The 22,271-nt window shown below is 36.2% G+C and overlaps 1 protein-coding gene across 3 annotated transcripts in view; it reads left to right on the top strand.

Moving 5' to 3' along the window:
• Positions 1-843: 843 nt before the first annotated feature.
• The window catches only part of Ubx (ultrabithorax), a 109,433-nt gene continuing 88,005 nt past the window's right edge, over positions 844-22,271 (top strand). For all 3 annotated transcript variants that reach the window (XM_018449338.1, XM_018449339.1, XM_018449337.1), the window contains exon 1: positions 844-2,365. In XM_018449338.1, the coding sequence (XP_018304840.1) occupies positions 1,687-2,365 (679 nt within the window). In that variant the 5' untranslated portion in view covers positions 844-1,686. The remainder of the gene's footprint in view (positions 2,366-22,271) is intronic.

The raw sequence follows: 22,271 nt of genomic DNA, 5'->3' as shown, positions 1-22,271 counted from the left end.
CTCCTCGTCACTATCGCAACAGCACTCGCTCCGTTTCGTCTCGCTCTTAGCTTGCAATTGCGCATAACGTTCTTTCTTTTCCTCTTTACCTCCCTCTTTCCCACCTTCTTATTCGTTTCTACTCGTGTCTTTACGTGCTTTCATCCCTCTCTATTTCCTATCTCGTCTCTTCCCTTTCTTTCATGTCGTGAGAAGAGAAGCTCTTTTTCTCTTTCTATCTCGCACCGTCTTATCTGTCGCGCGTCTCAAATGTGACGCGCACGGCGAGCAAGTACGAATTTAATCTGGCGGTACGTCGTTGAGTTACTGGAACGCTCGATAGGGGGCACTGAGGAATCGTATTGTGAGAAAGAGGGAGAGGATAGCTCGAATGGGAAGGGAGAGAACGAATATCGTTGAGAGGTGGAGCGAGACAGAATCAGAGGGTGAGAGAGCAATTGTGGGGAGAACGTTGGGGGTGGAAGAGGGGGACAACAACGAAGGTAGATAGAGCGAGAGAGCTCAGTTATCGTACCAGGAGGGGGATGGTATATGAGGGACAAAGAGGGATATGGCACTGCGATCTCTCCGTTAGGACGTAGTACTCTGGAGGAAGAGTACGCGTGAGCGAGAAGCGAGAACCGCACGAATGGGAAGGAGTGACCGTGACAGAAAGTGAGAGAGAGTGCATAGAGAAACGGTGGTTGGTAGAACAGGGAAGGAAACTTCGGAGAGAGTGCGAGAGAAGTCGACTACGAAGAACAGAGACAAAACGAGGTGAACGAGCGAGCAAGAGACGGACGACGGTACAGAGTGGCGGTACACGGGGCGCGAGAAAAGCGGTAGTGTGCCGTGGACCACCGCACTGGCATACCGTGATTCGTTACGATCTCCATCGTCCTCTGACTCGTACCGGACCTCAGTCATCAGCGAAGTCACGATACGACAAGTGCTAGTGCAGTGCGGACTAGCAGAGTCATTTTTGATTCTGTGACAGATCGACTGGCTCTTCAAGAGGCCTCGACCTGATCAATCGCGAATTTAATTTATTTCAAAAAGAGGAAGAAAGAGAGAACCGCCCGCGAGGGTGGTCGCGTGCCGGCTGACCGAACCGTCGTCGGGCGAGCACGCGGTAGAGGAACCCACAAGCCATTTTATAGCCCGTCTTATTACCTAAGTTTATTACATCGTAACGGTTTAACGATCATCGCCTGTTTCCATAGTCGAGACCACCAGTTTATGCTTTGCCCGTAGCAGTAACCATAACAAGATCATAAAAGCTCCCGCCGTTGACATGAAACCCATTCTGAATTACACTCTTACGGCCTACTGACATTGACACTCCGGGTGTAACCAGCTATACCTGCCGATGACTTTTATGACCTCTTAAAATTGTTTAATGCTCGTTTATTTGCCCCTCATCAATCTTATCATCTTTCGCCATTCGCGTCAAACAGCATATCGCTTTCTTAAGTGTATGTGTATCTTAACTCGGAACATAATACAAAATCGGAGATTTTACATCTATTTAATTTGAAGAAGTTAAATAATCGGAATAATTCGGCATCAAAGTTGGAGTACGGACTAGTAAAATTCGACTAGCCGTGTGCACTCCATGTAATTGCGGGCCGTTTGAACTCTGACTTCTTTCTTCGCCTTTTTTGAGTGCCGGTGTTTTAGTGCAAGTGATCCAAAATACCCGGGATAATGAACTCGTACTTTGAGCAAACCGCGGGTGGCTTCTACGGAAGCCACCATCATCAAACAGGAGCGGCAAGTCAGCATCATGATCCAGCCACCGCAGCAGCATATCGAAGCTTTCCACTCGGATTAGGTATGTCGCCTTACGCTTCGGCGCAGCATCATCATCACACATCATCTTCGTTAGGAATACACCCAGGCGGTGGAAGCAATACAAGACCACCTCAAGACTCGCCATATGACGCGAGCGTTGCGACGGCTTGCAAGCTTTACTCGACGACACCTGAAGCAACTGGTCACACCACATCTTCATATTCAACAACGGCAACGAAAGACTGTAAGCAACAGGATCAAACGTCGACCCATCAAAACGGCTATGCTGCGGTGATGGCAGCGGCGGCGGTCAAGGACGTTTGGCAGTCAGCGACCTCGGGAGCGAACAGCCAGAGTAATTCGGTCGTACGTCCCTCTGCGTGTACCCCAGAGAGTACAAGGGTTAGTAGCTACGGTGGTCTCGTAGGCGGTGATCCAGCATCGAGTCCTGGTAACAACAGTTCGTCAAGATCCCTCACGTCGTCTTGGAACACCTGCAGTTTAAACTCGTCCGCGAGTCAACCGGTCGCCACGCAACTACATCAGCAACCTACCACCAACCATACTTTCTACCCCTGGATGGCTATAGCAGGTGAGTTTGCATTCATAAATGCTCTCTTATACGACTATTATCATAACAGCCGCGATGAAATATAGGAGCCACTATGGTTAGGGGAAACGTGGGGAGCGACGACCACGTGGTCGGGAAGGCGTGGTGGATCAGACTTGCCTGTCTGGTTATACCAGACTAAATTGTTAAAATTGCTTCCACGCGATCAAATTACCTAGAAGTTGTGCGAGACGAGATTATAAAATAGAATGTTTCACATGTATCACGAATAAATCCAAATGGATGAAAAATTTTCTATTGCGCGTCCGCGTCAACACAATGAGTTATTTCACCCTTCCTTTGTTTACAAAAAAGCGGAAGATGCAGATATACGTTCTATTCGACGAATACAGCTTATCATACTACCATACCGAATGCAACGAAATTTTTTGCATAGTCTATTTGTGCGTCGTTTTGAAATATGGCATGTCCATCATGAAACCCGAGATAACAGATTTACAATCGTTGACAAACTAAAAGCATTTCATTACCTTCTGGTCGAATAAATATGATGACAAAAAGATTAACAGCAACTAAAGATTGAAGTCGTAAAAAGACGATATTAAAGTATTGCATGTAATTAATAAGAATATTTCGAAATTTTTTTTATGTAAAATTAAAATTATTACTGTTGCTTCTAATGTAGTCACTAGTCAGTTTTCGTAGATTCGCAATTGCTGAACGCAAAAATTGTTATTTGATAACATAATAACGAATATAATAGTTATTAATAAATGTGTGCTTATAATTACTTTTAAATTGCTAGTCTTACCCCACGTTTCTATACATTTTCGTATTAAATGTAAATTCCATGAGTTTTTTTATTTCCGTGTGTGCAATGTCAACGCGCGCGGGCTATGTTGTGGAAAATCGGCCGTGTACCTTGGCAAAATTATGTCTGTTAGATAGGTAGAATGGAGTCAAGTGCGTGTAAAATCGTTGGGTACGTTGGGTATAATGGGGAAGTCCTCGTCCAATTGGGGGTTCAAGTGCCTTCCCCACTGTACTCACCCCACCGGAACCCCGAATTCCGGTAGTCAGCTGTTTCTAGCGATGTCTTTGTCCTTTTCATTGCGAGAGAGATACTCTCGAATAACCTTCTGCTTTGCCGTTAGTATAGATATATAATCAAGGCCTCATGGGTTATATCGCACTTTCGGTGAGACCTTTCTTTACTAACTCAGCTGAGACTAGGCCCCTAGCTAGCTCTAGTAGTTTTTTTTTATATCTATTCTTTTTCTTTGCTCAAAACCGCCTCTAGCTCTTCCTTCTCGACAGGAATCTTCTTTATTGTTTTCTTTTCGGTCCGATATAAGGGTCACCTATTTTTTTCTTCATCTTCGACTACAAGAGATATTTTACATATAAAGGAAGGAATTATGTTTTAAGAAACATTAAAATATTATTTGATGAACTTTATAATGTATAAACTGTACAACATGAATTTCCATATTGTTTTTCAAGAAATAACTTTTAACATTTAAATGTATGTGTATCTTAGCGTTATATTACTTAAAAAATTAATATTTCTTAAAAATTTCTGATAGTTTATACATTCTGAATTGTAGCATTTATGAAAAACACGCGAGCGTACATACACATGCATAAACGAAGTTATTATCTTACTTAAATCGATATTTTTTTGCTTGTCATCTGTTTAAGAATTTAGAGGAATTATTTCCATTCATCTTTATTGTAATCAATTGGATGTTCCGGATCATTGATTATGGCTTGCAAATTGCCTCGATGATACATGGAACGCAGTGATTGTAGGAATTGTAGGAATGAGTAAAAGCATTTGATCGGCCGCATACTCGTATAACAGGTTCTATGCACTCGTAGATTGAAAGTCGTTGACTCATTTTGTACTCTCTAACAAGTGCTTTTCAATGTTGTTGGATCGAGCACATAGGAAAATTTATCGGTACAGGATTATGGATTAATTTGTCGTAGATTTGCAGTTAAATATAGAGCTATCAATGTCTATCGGCAATCATCTATCATTGTATACGATGAATGATCCCAATTTATAGCCTTGGCTGTAGACAATTAATTTACACGTCATAGCTTCTATAATATTTTGAATAATCATATTTAGATTAGGTGATAAATGTATCATTTATGATCACTATGTTGATACTATAAAGTTTCACGTTGCTCTTCACTATATAAAATGTCTAATTAACGCTTAAAAAATCTCTTTCAAACGTAAGATGCAAAATGTGACTATGTATTACAATTAAATCAGTATAATATAACTTATATTATGGCACAATAATAATAGATATTACAAGTCTTACCATTTAAACCTTTACCGCAGCTATTATGAAATGCTAAAAATTGATGTATATGTCTATTGTCTCTATTCATTCTTTAAATACTTATCGCAGTAAAGATAATTATATAGTTAGAATGCATGCTAGTATGAAATACTGCATCTGTCGCTTAATTTATCGCGCTTTTAACTACACCTTTGTGTATCGTAAATGTATGATAAACGATTACAAGATCGATTATACGTCCAATTCATATAAATATGAAAGCGATAGATAGCCATAATATAAGTCTAGTATAATATATACTCCATATTAAAAGAATAAGTTTATAATTCTGTTTTTTTATGAAAAATATTTACAACGTTAAACGTTTACATACATATTATTTTCTTTTTGTTAATTGGCATTTCATAAATCGCTTAGGAAGCTGGCGCTTTATGGCGCGCGCGCGCGATAGAATTAATGTGTTATAGGTAACTACAATATATCTACTTTTATTTATCTTCTATCTTATAATAATGTAATGTATACTTAACATGCCTGTATCAATACGGTTAATTTAATAACAGATACACATGACGATAAAAAGTATAAAGGTAATATATTCATTAACTTAAGCAAAAAATATATAAATATTTAATCATAAAAACATGACTTTATCGAAAAAAGAAGTGATCTTTAATTTAAATAATTTTTTCGTATATTTTGCAGACAGGTTGTAAATAGACCTCAATTTAGTGTAAATACTATTCATCTTTATATTTTAAATCCTTTTTCTAATATTTTATATATTAATATTGAAATTAATTTTTTTCTATTCTTAATAATTAAAATAGGAAATCTTTAAATTAAAAACATTTTATTAGTAAATAATCTGCAATGCGCGCGCTTACCAATAGCAATGAAAAATATGTATGTATAGATACTTTTCTTTATAGAGTTGATTCACTTTCTCGGGATATACCCAAATGCGAACAATATTTATCACTCCTCATTGAGGGGTGACTGCGTCTACAGGGTAATTAGAGGGCGCGACGATAGAGGCTGGGGTGCTATTTAGGCATCTCTTCATTTCGGTCTATTGAGAGCGAACCTCTTTTACGGTGCAAATCTAAAAAAGGATCCTTTTTAAAGCTACATTAAGGGATGATAACTTGAAACAGGAATATTAATCAAAATAAATATGCCGGATGAACGTGCCGTTAATATAGCTTCCGTTTTCAAAGTTTACAGTTCTGTATTTCCGTTGAATTTAAATAAATATTGATTAAAAAAAATAAATATAATGTAATTTACAATTTTTGCAAATGATTCAACGATCTGTATCCATTTAAATCAAAGAGATAAAAATAAACCAAGATGGTAATTTATGTTAATTTTTATTTGAACAAGCACAATACATTTGTAATTATATAAATTACAAAAAGAAAATTAATATTACTTAGCACGTGGTATGGCTAAAAGGATATTCAACGAACCTTGAACTCCTCTGCCGAATTCCCGCGTAAAAGCCACGTGGTGACTGCGTCGTTCCCTAGTTGGAAAGGAGCATAGTGCTACTTTCTGCAATACGACGGTTGCGAGTAGGTAGGTGTTACGTACCTCGGGGAGCAACCTCGTTCAATATAAAGCAGCTAGGAACAACGCTGTAACCGTAACTTTGACGTTTACGACAACGAAATCGTGGCTCGGCTCGTTTATCCCTCCTCAGGAACCCCCACTTGCTGCTATAGCCGTTTACGAGATTTGCCGGTAATACAGTGTTCTACTCTCGTACTACTGAAGATCAGCTCCGATCTTCAGGAGCTCGTAAGATTCCCTTTTTACGGAACAGAAATATTCCAGTTCAGCTTTGCACAAATTTGAGCTTCCCTTTGCGCAATTTATTAGCATCATCATCTATAAAATAAACATGTCTATTAATATAAATAAACATAAATTAAAAATACAAATAAACATAAATTATTCTTTTGATTGACATAAAAGATAACACATTTATTATTATCAGAATATCTTATTTTATAATATTTGTATGTATTTTATGAAATTAAAGATATCGATGATTAACAGAACATGATGAAAAGAGAGAATACGATAAAAATAATATTCATCAATAAACGGTTTGCCTTTGCATATCAATGCGTACATATCTTAAAATTAATTTTTGCGGATTATTAAAAGATTATGTGACGGATATGCGTCGAGTGTAGACGGGCATATTGTACACAGGTGATCAATTTCAGATCTCTTCTATGTATAAAGGTATACGAAAACTCAGGCACATGTAACACAGACCTCACACTATAGCATAGCGACCTAAAGAGGCAGCCCAAGTGAGTGCGTTCCTTGTATGTGGAGAGAACCCTTTTCCATGTGTTGCTCCGTTGGCCCGGATGAAGTATGACGTACGAGCCTCTCCGTATGACTTACTACGCCCTTTTTTCCCTTCTCCACGCCCGCCGCTCGTACTGTTCAATCGAAAAACATTGGGGTCTTCTTAAAAAATGCGCGCTCTTTAGTTACAATATGCGTCTTTCGACGAGGGAAAGTAAGATTATAACGCAGGAGATATTTCTGTACACATGTATTATTATTATTATACGTCATATCAGATGTTTGATCTTGAATGTTCCAGAAATAAAAAGGTAAATATAGACAACACATTGCTTACATTATTTCGTAGTTGTTTCAAAAATTTCTGTATTATATTTTTACCTAGTCTCCACTCATGTACTGAATAAATTCTATCCCTATACGCAATTTTTACCACTGAGAATTTAAAAAATTAATTAACAATGTACAAAAATTAATGAAAATAACAGAATAAGAGAGAGAGAGAAAGAGATAAGTGTAAGTTTTAAATAATCTAGCCAATAATAAAGTTCGCGTTTTTTGTTCATAACAATGAATTTTATTAAGAAATATTCACGTTATTGTTTGAAATGGATAAATGTACTCGTTCTGTTATTCAACTGTTGACACTGTGCTAAACTCGTAATAATACATGATCGTACGATTTCTTGTTTCTTTCGTTTTTTGCTAGATTCTGCTTTGCAAGACCGGCGGCATTAGTAAGAAATCATATATAATTAACCGGAAGCGCAAAGTGAAAAGCGAACGTCACGAGCGGCGTGACGAGGGATTAGCAAGAACACAATTTTCATAATTATTCCAGCATAATACCATTGCGAGTCAACCAATCAAGAAATTACTGTTGTATTCTGCAAGGTAGACCAGTTCCAAGTTCAACTTCGGCGCCATTAGTCGAGATGTGTGTCTACAGGTACACCATATACGTGTATCTCACGGACTCTTCGCATTTTAATTTAAGCATCGCCTTGCGTTCAATCACGCTATTCGCGCTGTATATAACATTCAACTTAAGGTATAATCTTTGATCGATCCTATCGTCTGCGTCCTGTCCACGTCTTGCTTCTTCCTCTCGTAACTAGTAATTTTGACCCGCATGGTGCTTCTCGAAGAACTTCAGTTTTAGCTTGTTATTGTTATTATGTTTAGATTTCGCTACGCTTTTGATAATAAAATAATAAAATTTTATATATACATATATATATTATATATATACATATATATATACATACAACACGGTCCAAACGAAAGATTCGAACAAACTGTATAATCGCCTAGTTTGAAGTAGAAACATTCGAACTTGTTCAAAAGGACGTTCAGTGTTGAACGAAACTGTTTGATCGATTCTCAATGTTTGTAGATTCGACTATTCAACCAGACATCAAGAAAATTTTGAGTAAAAATCATTATTTGCAAAGAAGAATAATTGTCTTCTTTTTATTCTCTTCTCACAATGCATTGTGTAACTTCATTTTGATCATTATTTTTTGTTTCCCCTTTTGAGATATTAGATGGCGAAAAAACTGTCGAGGTATATCCTGTTAGTTGTAATCTTTTCAATTACGTACAAATTCCTTGCATCTACGAATTATGATGAGAATGAAAAAATGTACGTGGGCACAAGCGTAACGTGCGCGGGCGCCGAGGCGTTGAGGCGCTGATCGGTACATCGTGCCACCATAGCGGCTGCCAGGGTTCTCAATTTGATGGACGAGCTGTTCACATGTACAGCTCGTGCACTAGCCTGACTTTATATACTGACAACAACCGTACGCTACCTCACCATTTTGGTGATTTCATGCCGTAGAAATTATTGTTAGCAGTCAGTATTAATTCTCGTATATTGCCATTAGTGTCTGTTTCGATCCATTAATTAAGCCAGACTTCTAATATGAGAAACATACGTGGACATTATCATAGGAATCCGTTATACAATCATCCAGCTATGTTCATTAAGTCTTGTACATTTCTTTAGAATTGGTGTACATCAGCAAATATTTAAAAAAAAATTTATTAAATGGTTACATCTAGGGGAAAGTTGCCGAATGCGTACCACCCCTAACCTATTTTTTATTATATTTTCCATTTGACACTGTTTTGTATGCAAATGAACATTAGAAATTGTAGCTTAAGGTTTTGGACGCTTGTTATTACATGTTTAACTTTCCACCAATAACAAATTAATTTGTTATAAATCTTTTTGTAACATGCTGCAAAAGGTACGATTTAGGCAACCGGTCACCTAAATCGTACCTATAGGTATTTTTTTACCGTATTTCCTTTGAAAGTATTGAATTTATGAATGAAAACAGTTCAAAATGTAAGATTAATAAAAGAAATCATTAATTAGTATCTAATAATTAATTAATACCTAATTTTAATAATTTATTGAAGAAAATCAAATATATATACAGTGAATGTAAAATACTCTACAATAAATCTTCTTTTATAAAAATACAAAAATTTATAATAAAATTGGATGAGCGCGTTGTTATCAGCTACATAAGTTGATTAAAAATTAATATCAGATGTACCCGATTTTTTAAAACGCCGCTAACATCTATAAAACAAAATGTAGGCTATTATATTTTTGTCTATATTACTCATTTCTCATATATTTTATATTATTGTTACTAAATATTGCCTATATTAACTAATAATAAAATATTGATGAGGTACGATTTAGGCGACCAGTACGCATCCGGCAACTCTCCCCTATATATTTTTCTTCATATTTTTATCACGTTTTTCCTTCAAGGATTTAATTGGAGCTAGAAATATTTCCTTTTTAAATTGTCCAATTTCAGATATTTAATTATTAACAAGTCAGAGATGTACCATTGACAAAATGTATATATAGATTAAAATTGTATATATATATATATTGTAACTATAAATGTATAGTAAATATAATATACATTTTGATATGGTTGAAATAAATGGGTACTTTGTATTAGCGCACGCCTTGAAGAACGCGTTTAGTTTCTCGGCGATCGGAACGAGTGTACCGCCAGACAAAGGCTATGTCTAGCCATAGCCGCGAGGAAAGATGGATACATGGTAAAATAATTGATTCGAAAGCGTTCTTGCATACGTTCTTCACGGTTCTTGCCTGTCGGTTATGGATAAAACTATTATACAGCTAGATGAGTAGATTTCCCTAAGTATCCAGATTTGTTAAAAAAATCAATATTTATTTCGATGTAATCTTTTTAAATCGCAAGTATATCAGCGATTATTTAACAAGAGAAACTTTAATATAGCTTTTTAGTTTACACACATTAGTTGAAAATTGATATGTTTGTTGTTTTATCAGCAAAATATTTGATCAGTTCATACAACTTATCAGTAAATTTTTAAAACAGTTAAAAAAGTATAAAAAACAGTTCTTCCTAATTTTTTCCTAATTATTATTTACTTTATTGCTTTATCTTTCATATTATTGTCGCATTATTATCAACGAATCATTGATGTAATCCTTCTCAACTTATAAAATACATGTTGAAATCGAGTTACCATACTGACAACCGCACGAAAAATATTTTCGGAACACGTTTCACCTGCGCTTCTTCCTTATTTTTCTTTCGTCTCACGTATCAATGTATCTGCGAAGTATAGGCTCGATGCGTCGGTATTTAATTAATACGCAATGACATAATCGAGTCCGTTGATACTGCCAAATAGTCTTCCACGTCCATAACTCACACAGCACTTTTTGTACCGACAAACTTGCTCACCGTTCTTCCCGTCTGCCTCGATGGGCAGCCATTACGAACAGCACCTGCCACTCTGGCTACGAACCTGACCACAATGCTTTTACTACTATCCCCATCATTGGGGGAACATTCTTGTCAGTGTCCAGCGATCTTGCCAACGCAATTTAACGAATCTTAAGAGATTAGATTTGCGTATGTAACAAGAAAATTGATATTAAACCTAATTTTTTTGATTTTTATATCATTATTATATATGCTGATATTCTTATTTATAAATGATTGTTTTTATATATATATATTAATATTTTTAAGTACATTTTTATTTTTATTTTTAAATATTACGTAGAAGTATCGCGTATATTTATCGTTTCGTTTATTGCGGCAATTAATTATCATCAAGGAATATATGAATTTATATTTGTAATTTATTATTTACAAAAAGCTTTTTTATATATCATTAGATAATTTACCATTTTTCTATGTATGCTACTGTAATAAACAATGATTAAATTTGTCATGTGAAAATTTTATGATTTGTTTTTAGATACTGATTATTAAAAGAAATATTTATAAGAAGAAAATAACATACGCAGATTCTTTTCCGACATATTTCATTAAGAATTATGTCGAAAACCCAAACTGAAGACATACATTAAAGTCAAGTAGTAGGCAAACAAAGAGACTTTAAAATTAAGAAGTTTTTGCTTGACGTCTAAGCAATTCTTTTGAAAGAACGAAAGGTTGCGGACAGGTAAATTATGTCCGACCTATCTTTCCACTTGTCTTCGATCTTCAATAGTTGTGCAGTAGACGCCTAAATTTCGAGCAGTCAGTTTTTGTACGTGGCTATTAGAATTTCTAAAATTATTTAATTACAGCGATAGTAGTAAATTGTAGTTGATAAAAGTTTCATAAAAAAACGAATGATAAATACAAGCACAAGGAATTATCCGATTGATAAGAGAAATCTAGTTGAGACTCAATCGTGTCAGTGAAACTATGAATGAACAATCTGTGCAATTGAGATTCTAATCTGAAAGTGCTTTTTGCTAATGAAAATGTACGATACACGAACATTTGTAGTGAAATTATGCATTCGTCACGTGCGCCTATTTTATCAGTATGCGTAGAGAGCGTTAAAGACAGAAAGAGACAGTCAGTCGGCAACATTGTGTAGCGATTAAGCGTTCGAGTGGAGCATTATGTAACTCAGCGACGTCACGTTGCTCAACTGCCATGCATATACTCGCGCATATGCACACATATACGTACACTCGTGTAAAAGTTATGACGTATTGCCTCCGCGACATATTTATTAAGCACTACGAAGATATTAGACCGGTGCGAACCGACGTTATGTGTTCAAGTATGGACAAGCATTTGTTGTGCACCATTAGCTCCGATAATTTACAGCTACTGTTACTGTCTAGAGCTGCCCTCCTTACGCCTCCACATTTTTTTTATCTTGTTTCTGCCTTTTGTCCTGTCAGGATCTTGATATCTAGCTTGCGAGATATCTTTTAAGATTATAATAAACGGTGCTTTATGATTATTTTTATCGCAATAAATTGCATGTACGTATGATTCATGTTATTTTTACTGTTGAGAGAGACGTAACACACGTGTATTTCCATGCATTTTGTAACAGTTGTATAATGAAACGCAATTCTTCCGGAATTAGAAACACAGAATTAATCTCGATGAAAATTAAACTGTGCAAGTATTCTCGATGATATAATAGTTAATCGTAAAGCTATAAACTGTTCGTTAGAAATGGCGATATAGCAACCACACATACGATAGAATTTTTATTTTATGGAGCAGGTTTTCTCTAGGAATGCACGCACACACTCGTTTATTTGATTTATAAGCCAGCTAAAAGTGGTTTTGCCATCCGAGCGTATGTTATATATTTCTATAAATTTTATGCTGGAGCAATTATGTCTTTAGAAAACTATCTTTATATTTTCTTTTGATATGCAGAAAACTTAGACATTTTTAAATAGAAATATTGAAAAAAATGAATGAGTTTTTTTATTGTGTTAATAAAATTCATTTTAAAGATAAAAATTTTTTTTTCAGTACTAATTTGTCGCCAAACTAATTACTGTGAAACATTATCTTAAGAAAAAATGAATAGAGGTGAATAAATTAGGACGTATAAAACATTTTGTAAAATTTTAATGACTAAATGCGTACATAATGCAAAATATTTATAATAATAATGGAAGAAGATTTATTTTTACTTTTTGTATTTGTCTCAGATCTAAAGGCTAAATATTTTTTCTGTAAATAGCATAGTAATAACCCAGAAATTTACGTAAGATCTTAGATAATACTATAATTCACCTTAGTCGGCAATAAAATTGGCGGGTCGGGTACGTCGGCACGTTCGTCCTTCAAATTGTCGTTTTACACGACAAGAAGAGAAGCACAGGTACAAAACTAATACTACCAAAGTACACTGGTATCTATGGCTTCCCCCTGACAACTAAACACCGTTTCCACGACGACAGTGGAAAGGAACCGTTAGGTTTTTTTTACGAAAAAGTCATAAAATAAGCGGTCAAAGCCGACGACAATGAACATAACTTTTATTTTCCATCTTCTTTTGGGATACCTTTTAGATCCACCCGAGTCTCTCTCCGACCTGTCTACGAACTCGCCAGTTCAACTCAATCCGTCGTCGATGGCTCATCGATAGCTGCCTCTAACGGAGAAGTGTGTAGTCGAGAATTTGATCTATCTCAGCATCTTTCAATAGATTATATCAACGGGTTATATCTGTGTTTATGTGATGAAACAGTCCAGAGTGTGCATCAAGAATGTTATGTATCAATGTTATATGTACGTACTTTGAAGAAAGTGAAATTATACGCTTTTTTTTTAGTGCAAAGATGAATATTTCATTTTACAAACTAATTCTAGCTGTGCGATTTCACTGTTACAACTTCATCAGTATATCTGTCCAAATGCTTAAAAATAATGTCTACAATTTTGTATGTTATTTGTTTAATTAATTAATAGATGGGAAAAATAACTTTTGGTATGTTTACACAAATATCTGTCGCGTAAGCAAGGTTGATTGAACGTGAACCGAGCCGCACCATAATCTTGGACAGTACCGACGCAAATACATTGCGCTCCGCCTACGAAGATTTACGACGTAACCCGGCATGTGAGTGCAGTGAGTTAGAATCGCGCCAGTCAGCACATGCGCGCGCGTGAGAGAAGTGAGTCGCAGAAAAACGGGTTTAAATGCGATTCGAATCGAAGTAGAGCCGTGCGGAGCGGTGCTCTCGGTGATAATCAGTATCGTTCATCGGCTTTGTTCGGCATACACGAATTCTCACTCCCCCAAGCCCGCGAGCGTCGCGGATCGTGCCTTACGTAACTGGGGTGGGTGGTCTGCGGCTTGGAAACACCTCTTTCCAGCTCCCACCACGCGAACCTGCGGCATAATCGGTGCCCAGTAGAGTATCCTTACGGCCTCGCGATGTATCTTCCAAGTAGCAATTTTCTCTTTTCATACTTATCTCCGTTTGATAAAAATTAAAAACGTGGTCGCGAGCGCACGATAAAATCACCCCACAGGGTTTAACGTGCCGCGCCACGGTGCTCGGCTTTTTTTGCCTCTTGCTTTTGTTAAGCCTCAGTGGTAGTACTCCATCGTATATATATTTCATCCCATACGACATTCCAATTTGTTCTTTAAATCAAACATACCTATGAATTTGTCGACATTGCGTTTCCCGAGCAATACAGCACTTGTTTCTGAGTTTTTTTTTATAGTCGCACGGACATGACGGAGTACAGATCAATGATAATCTCGGCAATACCTCTTTTCGAATATCCCGGATCAACTGGTAGGATGCGTGTTCGACGTGTATCGTGTTAAAAAATTTTTTTTCGTGACCCATTTCCCGTTTCACACGAAAATTCTCCATCACATCCTGTAATTTTCCGCATCGGGGTATATCGATGTAGCCGAACGATATTGGAACGTATATAGGTGCATATAACATGCGGTTACCGTGTTGCCCTATGCCGCATCATCGTGCACCGAAATTGGTATTCAGACTGTCGATCGCTCATTACTTACTCTCCGTAACTAAAATTACATCTCTCACGTTTTCTCTCTCCCCAACCGTTCGCGGTGGCGTTTACGTGTGCACGGTGCACGCGAGGGCGCGCGCCCATGCATACCGGGCGTTTTCCAGACACGCATGTATCTCGGATCCAACCATTTCGACTATCCTGTCGACGTTGTTAATAACAAGATCACGAACTGGTTCGGCGCTTCGATTCGATTCGATTCGATTCTTTTCTTTACCTCGAGGAAATATCGGGTCAAATCATACCGTCCAAATCCAAAATCTTCTCGCGGATACCGAGACTGAATACAGAGCTAAACGGTAATTTACCGGCGGAACTTGAAATTTGCTACTTTCGTAAATACTACTTTCGGTAAAATATATGTGTCGGGCGCAAATTCGTGAATCCTCCTTGTTCTCGCTCCGAACAGATTTCCTTTGTAAAATATGCTTCGACTGGCTAGTCGCTTTTTGTCTTGTCTTTCGACGTTTTTTTTTTTCTTTACATAATTCTTCCCTGATCATCTCCGTATTATTATCCGTTTTTGCGTTAGAGTCGTAGGTTCGTAATTCCCTTGGGCGCCATCTTCTTCTTTCTCCATTACATTTTCGCATCGTTGTTCCCTTTCGGTCACAAAGTACGCTACTATAGACTTTCTTATATCTTATTCGTTTTTTACGCCACTCTGTTTTGCTGTCCCTACGCCCATCCTCTCTCGTGCACTTCTCTCCACACTCATTATTTTCTCGTCTACGTTTTGCTTTTATATCCGTCAATTCCATATTTTCTTTTTCTCGCGGCACAGCCAATCCTTCTCTTCTACATCGTGTTTTCGCGTCTCCATTCTTCCTTTTACCAACCTCGGTTCATCTCCCTCCCATTGCCATTTTTATTTCGTTTTCTCTGCCGCGCGCCAAGCTTCTCTCTACCTACCGCGCGTATCTGTATGAGAGAATCGAATCTTGGATGGTACGGAAAACACAATGAGAGAGAGCAAGCGAGGTGGCGGAATGTAAACCAGTTATGCCGTGTACACCCTTTGGTTAAACCAAAACTGAGTGGTTTTATGGCGCCGATCTGTCTTGCCGTGTTATAACGAGTTCGTGACTCGACATAATATGATAACCCCACCCCAAATGCGTCGGACTCTCGCACAGAATCGCGGGAGCGCACTAGAAGAGGCAGTAGAGACTGGGGTAATAAAGAGTGCGTGGCGGAAGAAACGACAAACCGCCGACAGTGACTCTTCCTCATAGTAGATAGAGAAACAGCGATCGTTCACTCGCGTTTAACAATCATTGTTTAATCTCGAAATTATTTGATCGGACGAATTTCTATATAATTTCTCTATCAAATTTATTAAATTTATAGGTTTTTTTATTCCTAATATATCCAGTGAATTTTGTACTGGGTAACGCTATCATTTAAATTGAAGGCAATCATAAATTAACAGCTAATGATAAGAATCTTAACATATTACTTGTGCAAGGTTGCGGAAATTACTACAAGAAATGGGAGGATGAGGGATGTGGGTAATAAGGAATGTATAACGGAAGAGGGCAAACCGCCAACAGTGGCTCTTCTTCGATACTACCGGCTAAGGTAGTGTCGAGAAGAATATTCTTCATGAATCTGTATCCGTAACTGCATCTCTTATCGCTTATCGTGAAATTAGCATTGTACTGTAATAACTTTATCTCAATTAATTGACATGTTATACATTCATAATTGAATTTTCTTTTAAAGTCAATACTTATAAATTGTCGCAAGTCTTGTTATCATATTTAATGTCTTGGTTTTGAATATATAATTATATACTTGCATTAAATTTATGTATGCAATTATTTTTCTTCTGAGAAAGAGAAATTATTGTTTATTACTCGTTATATTATTAATGCATTCTATATAACAGATCAAGAAATTTATGTATAATAAAATTAATAATTGTTAAAAACTAGATTTATATGATGAAATATTTAGATATGATGAAATGAGTACCAATACCCCATATGAGATTATTGAATAATAATGAAGCCTTGGATCTTCTCCGCGTCTTGTTCAATCCTGCAAGAACATGCAGTATAATCCTCTCAAAACGTGAGACTGTCTAGACAACACTCTGATGACAATAATGACGATCATTATGGTAACAACATCAACTATAATAACATATTATTTCACGGGAAATAATTTCTGCTCAAGATAGCTTCGATAAATGCTCGAACTTTGTCAATGATAATGATATAAAATATTTTATCTTTTATAAAAAAAATCTCATATAATAATAATAATAATTTTGTATCTATATTTATATATTAATTATTGCTCAAGATCAGCATATTTTGTTTATTTAATTATAAAAATTGTATCTGTTCACATTTCATAGATGTAAAAATATCCTTTTGCATGTTGTTTCTGTACATTTTCATAAAATCTACATTACATGAAGTCTACCGAATTCTAGCACTAAAATAACCCTAGTAGCGCACAATTCATCGGCGCAACATTGGCCCAACATATCCCCAATGTATGCCAACGGTTAACCAATGATTCGCCAATGAATTGTGCTGCTCGCGAAAAGTGCATTATCATTAATAAATACAAAATAATTTTGAGTTTATTTATAGAATGAAAGATTAACGCCGAATCTCCGATTATTATTTTATAATCACATGTAACGGGGCACAAGTGTACAGCAAAAGGAATATGCATACGAAGGTGTTCTCACAATCAGTGAACCAAGGCGCGTGCGCGCTTTACAGCCGGCATACCAAAGAACACGGGCATAAACATTGTTGCAGGATACGCACGAGGGACAAAGAGGCACGTGGTGGCGGCACAGAAAGGGACGGGAATTAAGATGGACGGTGCCAATCGTATGCTAATAGAGCGATCTTTTATTTTCTCCCTTTACTAGTTTGGGGAAGTAACCCGCGGACGTCGTTCAGTCGCGCGCCGAAGCGGTCGAAGCGCAGTCTATATCGAACAAAGTATCGTACGAGCGTACCGGGTTTTTTTCTAAAGGAAGAAAGAAATGTAGTAGCTATGTGTGGACCACGATGAAATCTTGAGTGTGAAAATAGGTGTTCCGATGTGCGTGTGTTCGGGTTTTTTTTTTGCGAAAAAGGCCCCTATAATATTCGCATCTCTCTAATATTTAATGTGGCATTATACGTTGTCGCCACAATCTTATTCCATAATTAAATAATTAATGTCAATGGATCGAAATTGAAGTTCGACTTCATTTATTTTCCAAAAACATTGTTAATTTAAATTTGAATTTACTTATTTATAAAATATTCAAGTTTTTAAATGTGAAAACAGGCAAATTTGTTACTTTATTATATCTTTGTAGAGAGCGTTGTTTTGTGAATTAAACAGAATACTTTGTATCAAACGTAGCATTATCATATTACATCGAGTTACGAGTCCTATTATTTTTTTGCTTCTTTGGCGAGATACATTATTGCAGTCATATCATTGCGAAGCATTTTCAGAATAGGATGACAAGCAACAAGTCTCTTTCTCCAAGATCAATATCTATATTTCTTAGCTTTTAAATTAATCATTATGTTATTTTTTTACATTTCTTTTTTATAAAAGATAAAGTAATCATTACGCTAATAAAATATCTATGTTTTATCGTCGATTTTGAGCGCATTTTGCAGAAGAAATAATTTTCTACAATAACCAGTCGGCAGTTTTCTTTCTTTTGCTATCCCATACACGCGGAGCCATTATAGAAACTTGTTTTTATGTTTTATGGGTCTAGAGTGCCGTTAGTGTGACTATCTACCTTCGCTCAAACGATGTTCTTTTCCATTCAATGTTTCCTAAATAGTCAAATTATGCTGTAACACGAAGTGGCAAATACAATCTGTCTTATATAACAAATGTATAATAACGTGCTATCATGGAAGATAAAATAATTTTGATTTCAAAAGAATGAAATGATATAATATGAAATAAATATTATATAATTTTTTGTTCGGTACAGAAATAAACATAAATGAACATAAAAATTATTTTTTTGGCGTAATAATTAGAGATATTTTATAAAAAAAAGTTTCTTATGCAACCGAAGTTATATAATAGTTACTATTTAAAAAGTACAGTATATAATACATGATATGATGACTATTTAATGACATGATGACTATTTAAAAAGAATGTATTTAAGAGAAAGAATGCATATATCTCTATATTCCGTATTATGTTTAATATAAATGTCGATCCGTACATAGTTGCGATCTTAGCTGTAGACTTACGATCTCATGCGGAATAATAAATCATCCTTGATGAACACGTTAATGATATCTTCTCATTTGAATGCCAGTCTCACGTGTAAAGTTATTGATGCCATCGAACCATCGGGGAAACGATCCGAGAATCCGTCCATCATTGATTTCCCCCACTAACCAAGTCGGACGATCCTTTCTCCCATAGGCCTTTGGGTCTTCGAAGCCATCGACCATGACCAGACGCAGGCGTTCCTTTATCTCCTCCAATGCTTCATTGCAATTACGCTTTACACGAAAATATATTTAAGCGTATAATAGCTTGTACTGTCAGCTGATTAATATCATTTAATTTCCTGTCACTCAAAACAGAAAAAAATACAATTTTTAATAAATTTTTTATTGCGAAGATAAATATTATACCCAAGCAGAACAACAAGTCACGATAATGTCAAAATGACATTAAAATGAATAAAAAATGATTAAAAAATGACTTTTAATGACCATTTTGGAATCATCTTGATATCATTTTTTGATATTATAATGACTTGTTGTTCTGCTTGGGTAATCTCCACTGAAATATTTGTTAATAATTTATACGCTTTTTTATATTTTAAGCATTAAATAGTTAAAATTATCATTAAAAATTATTTTATTATCGATGTAATAAAAAGATATTAATAAGATGTTGACAAGATATTGATTTATTTTTGGAATTAATAATTATATTTATAATCAGAATTTTTTTCAGAAGTAAAATAAAGTACCGCGTATCAAGCATGAGCAATTCAAGCGGATTGCAGATCCTGATCCGCACGCCACTTAAAATCGAACGCGCATCTTATTATCCATGTCTGCGGTATTAATCCTAGGTCTGGCCCATGATGCAGCTGCACTTAACCTACCCCTTCATCTGTGGAAATGCGCTGGATCTTTGCATAATTTTACCTTTATGCGGATGTACTATATTTTTATTTTACTAAACCTTGCCTGTACTATAATATCGATACTCTATTTTTCGTAAAAGAAAATGTTATTTAAATAAAATACATAAATAATTAGAAAAGTTAAAAAACGCATTTCCGACAAAGGGATAAGTTATTTTGCAATTTTTAACTATTATCTAATTTGCTTTGAATTAACAAATTTTTTGTTCGTATGTAGTACCAATATACGTATAAGTACATTAACGGTATCATGAGAAATTAAATTGTGTCATTCTAATTTAAACTAAATTTCACGGCTAGATTTAGCATGTAAATGACTGTAAGTGGCACGCGGAATGCTGCGAATGAATCGACCAGACGGAGGTTGGAAGATTAATTTGTGACGATATCTGGAAAAGTCGCGTCTCTAGCACGGTGAATTCTCCCACAGGGTGGTAATCGTAGAGTTGAAGCAGCATTATCGCCGCAGGCCGTCCCTTGTATGCCCACTAAATCTGCAAAATAACGGCCGGAATGTATGGAGGTGTCTAATGTAACTGGCCGTCCTTTGGCCTATATTAGGTTGCGTTCGTTGCCCTTCATGTGCGTGATATTCGGAAATTTTAATGGTGTTTGCTCCGTTAGCCCCGGGAACTCATCGCGTATTTATTTTTCGTCGGTAGACTTTCATTATCTGAATAACCCACTGCACGAATACACTTATGTAAAGTTGCAATAAACTAAAAGATCTGAAATTTTTGTTGGATACGTTGCTATCATGCAATTTTCGTAAAAAAGATAAGGTTTATATAATACGATATAGCAAGAAATGGCCATTTTAATTCTGCAAATTAATTTTGCGAGAGTTCATAATTTATAATATAAATCTCAAGTATGAATAATGTCGGTAGAATCTGGGAATAAAGTAAATATTAAAAATACATAAATGAAAGTTTCAATATGCCTCGCAGTAAGTCTCGAGTGCAATATTAACAGCTTGTTAGATATCTGCACGTTCGATTGCTTGATGCTTATATCTGAAACGTGCATCAAATTAGCGCCTCGGATAACTACGCTCGGAGGAACAACGTGAAGGCGGAAAGAAAAACGAGACACGAGCGCGCGAGAAACAAAGGGGGAAAGTGAAATGTGATACGTTGTTCCTTCGGTCACAATATTGACTGCAACTTAGGTCGACGAGATTTAGGTGACTTCCCTCGTGGATGGGAAAGAGGTAGATAAATGGCTAGTAAGTGCGATTGTGGAGTTTAGAGGGGTAGGCCTTCCCTTTAAATTTGCTTAAAGCCGATGCTGAGTTTATTAGGGGCATCCGTATGGTTAGACAACCGTGAATCCATTCTCGTATTGCGAAACAAGCTAAATTTCTGTCTGTTTATTGCTATAGAAAAAGCATAAACAAAAATAAAAAAAGAATACGTACAAATGTACAAATGTTCTTTCCAACGATCTTCGTAAAACTTAATTTCCGTTAACTAAAGTTCGAGTGATGAGTATTATAAATTAGTTTCCCCAAGACGAGCGTTACTATACGATCCTCATTTTACTCCACCTATATAATCGTTATTGCTCCAATCTCTCGAATTGTGAACTTCGGGTCATCGAGAATTACTTGTACGGGCAATGGCTGATGGGTTTGCCCTATTATATCCTTCCGATGCTGAAGGTTCCGACAACGACTTTGTGGTTAAATGCGGATCAAATTGCTATGAGGCCTGCGGCTTTCCTTGCCACGGCACGTTGCTGAGAGTATTATCAGAAGAAGTACAGAATCTTCGACATGGTTCTGTTTGGCGTAACGACCGCACGTCGCACGTGTACTATCGCGTAGAAAACTTGTGCGTATCCAAAGATATTATTCTGACCGCCAAGATAAGAGGCGATCTAGTTCTAGATTTTTTTCGATCATTCTCTATGATCCTTCGTTCTTCTTCGTTGAATCCAGAAGTGTAGATTATCGATTGTATCGGCAAATATTACTTTATCGTTTATTACAGACAAGTCTATATCTACTATCATTTTATTCGTATTTGGCACGGTGTGTAGTGAGCGTAAAATTACCACTATTACCGTGCCCATTGATTTTTGTCAACCGCAGACGATTGCATTTCGCTTTTTTCCGTTTATATTTGTTTAGGTAGCATCAAATAGACAATTTAATAATTAGATAATTCTAGAATGAAATTTCTCTTCAGGAATAGATCCATAGCTCATGGATATAAATACGAAACTACGTTCTCTTCGTATCC

Source organism: Mycetomoellerius zeteki, unplaced genomic scaffold, assembly GCF_001594055.1.
Source record: "Mycetomoellerius zeteki isolate Tzet28-1 unplaced genomic scaffold, Tzet1.0 scaffold243, whole genome shotgun sequence".
NCBI classification, from domain to species: domain Eukaryota; kingdom Metazoa; phylum Arthropoda; class Insecta; order Hymenoptera; family Formicidae; genus Mycetomoellerius; species Mycetomoellerius zeteki.
This window is presented reverse-complemented; position numbering and strand designations above follow the sequence as displayed.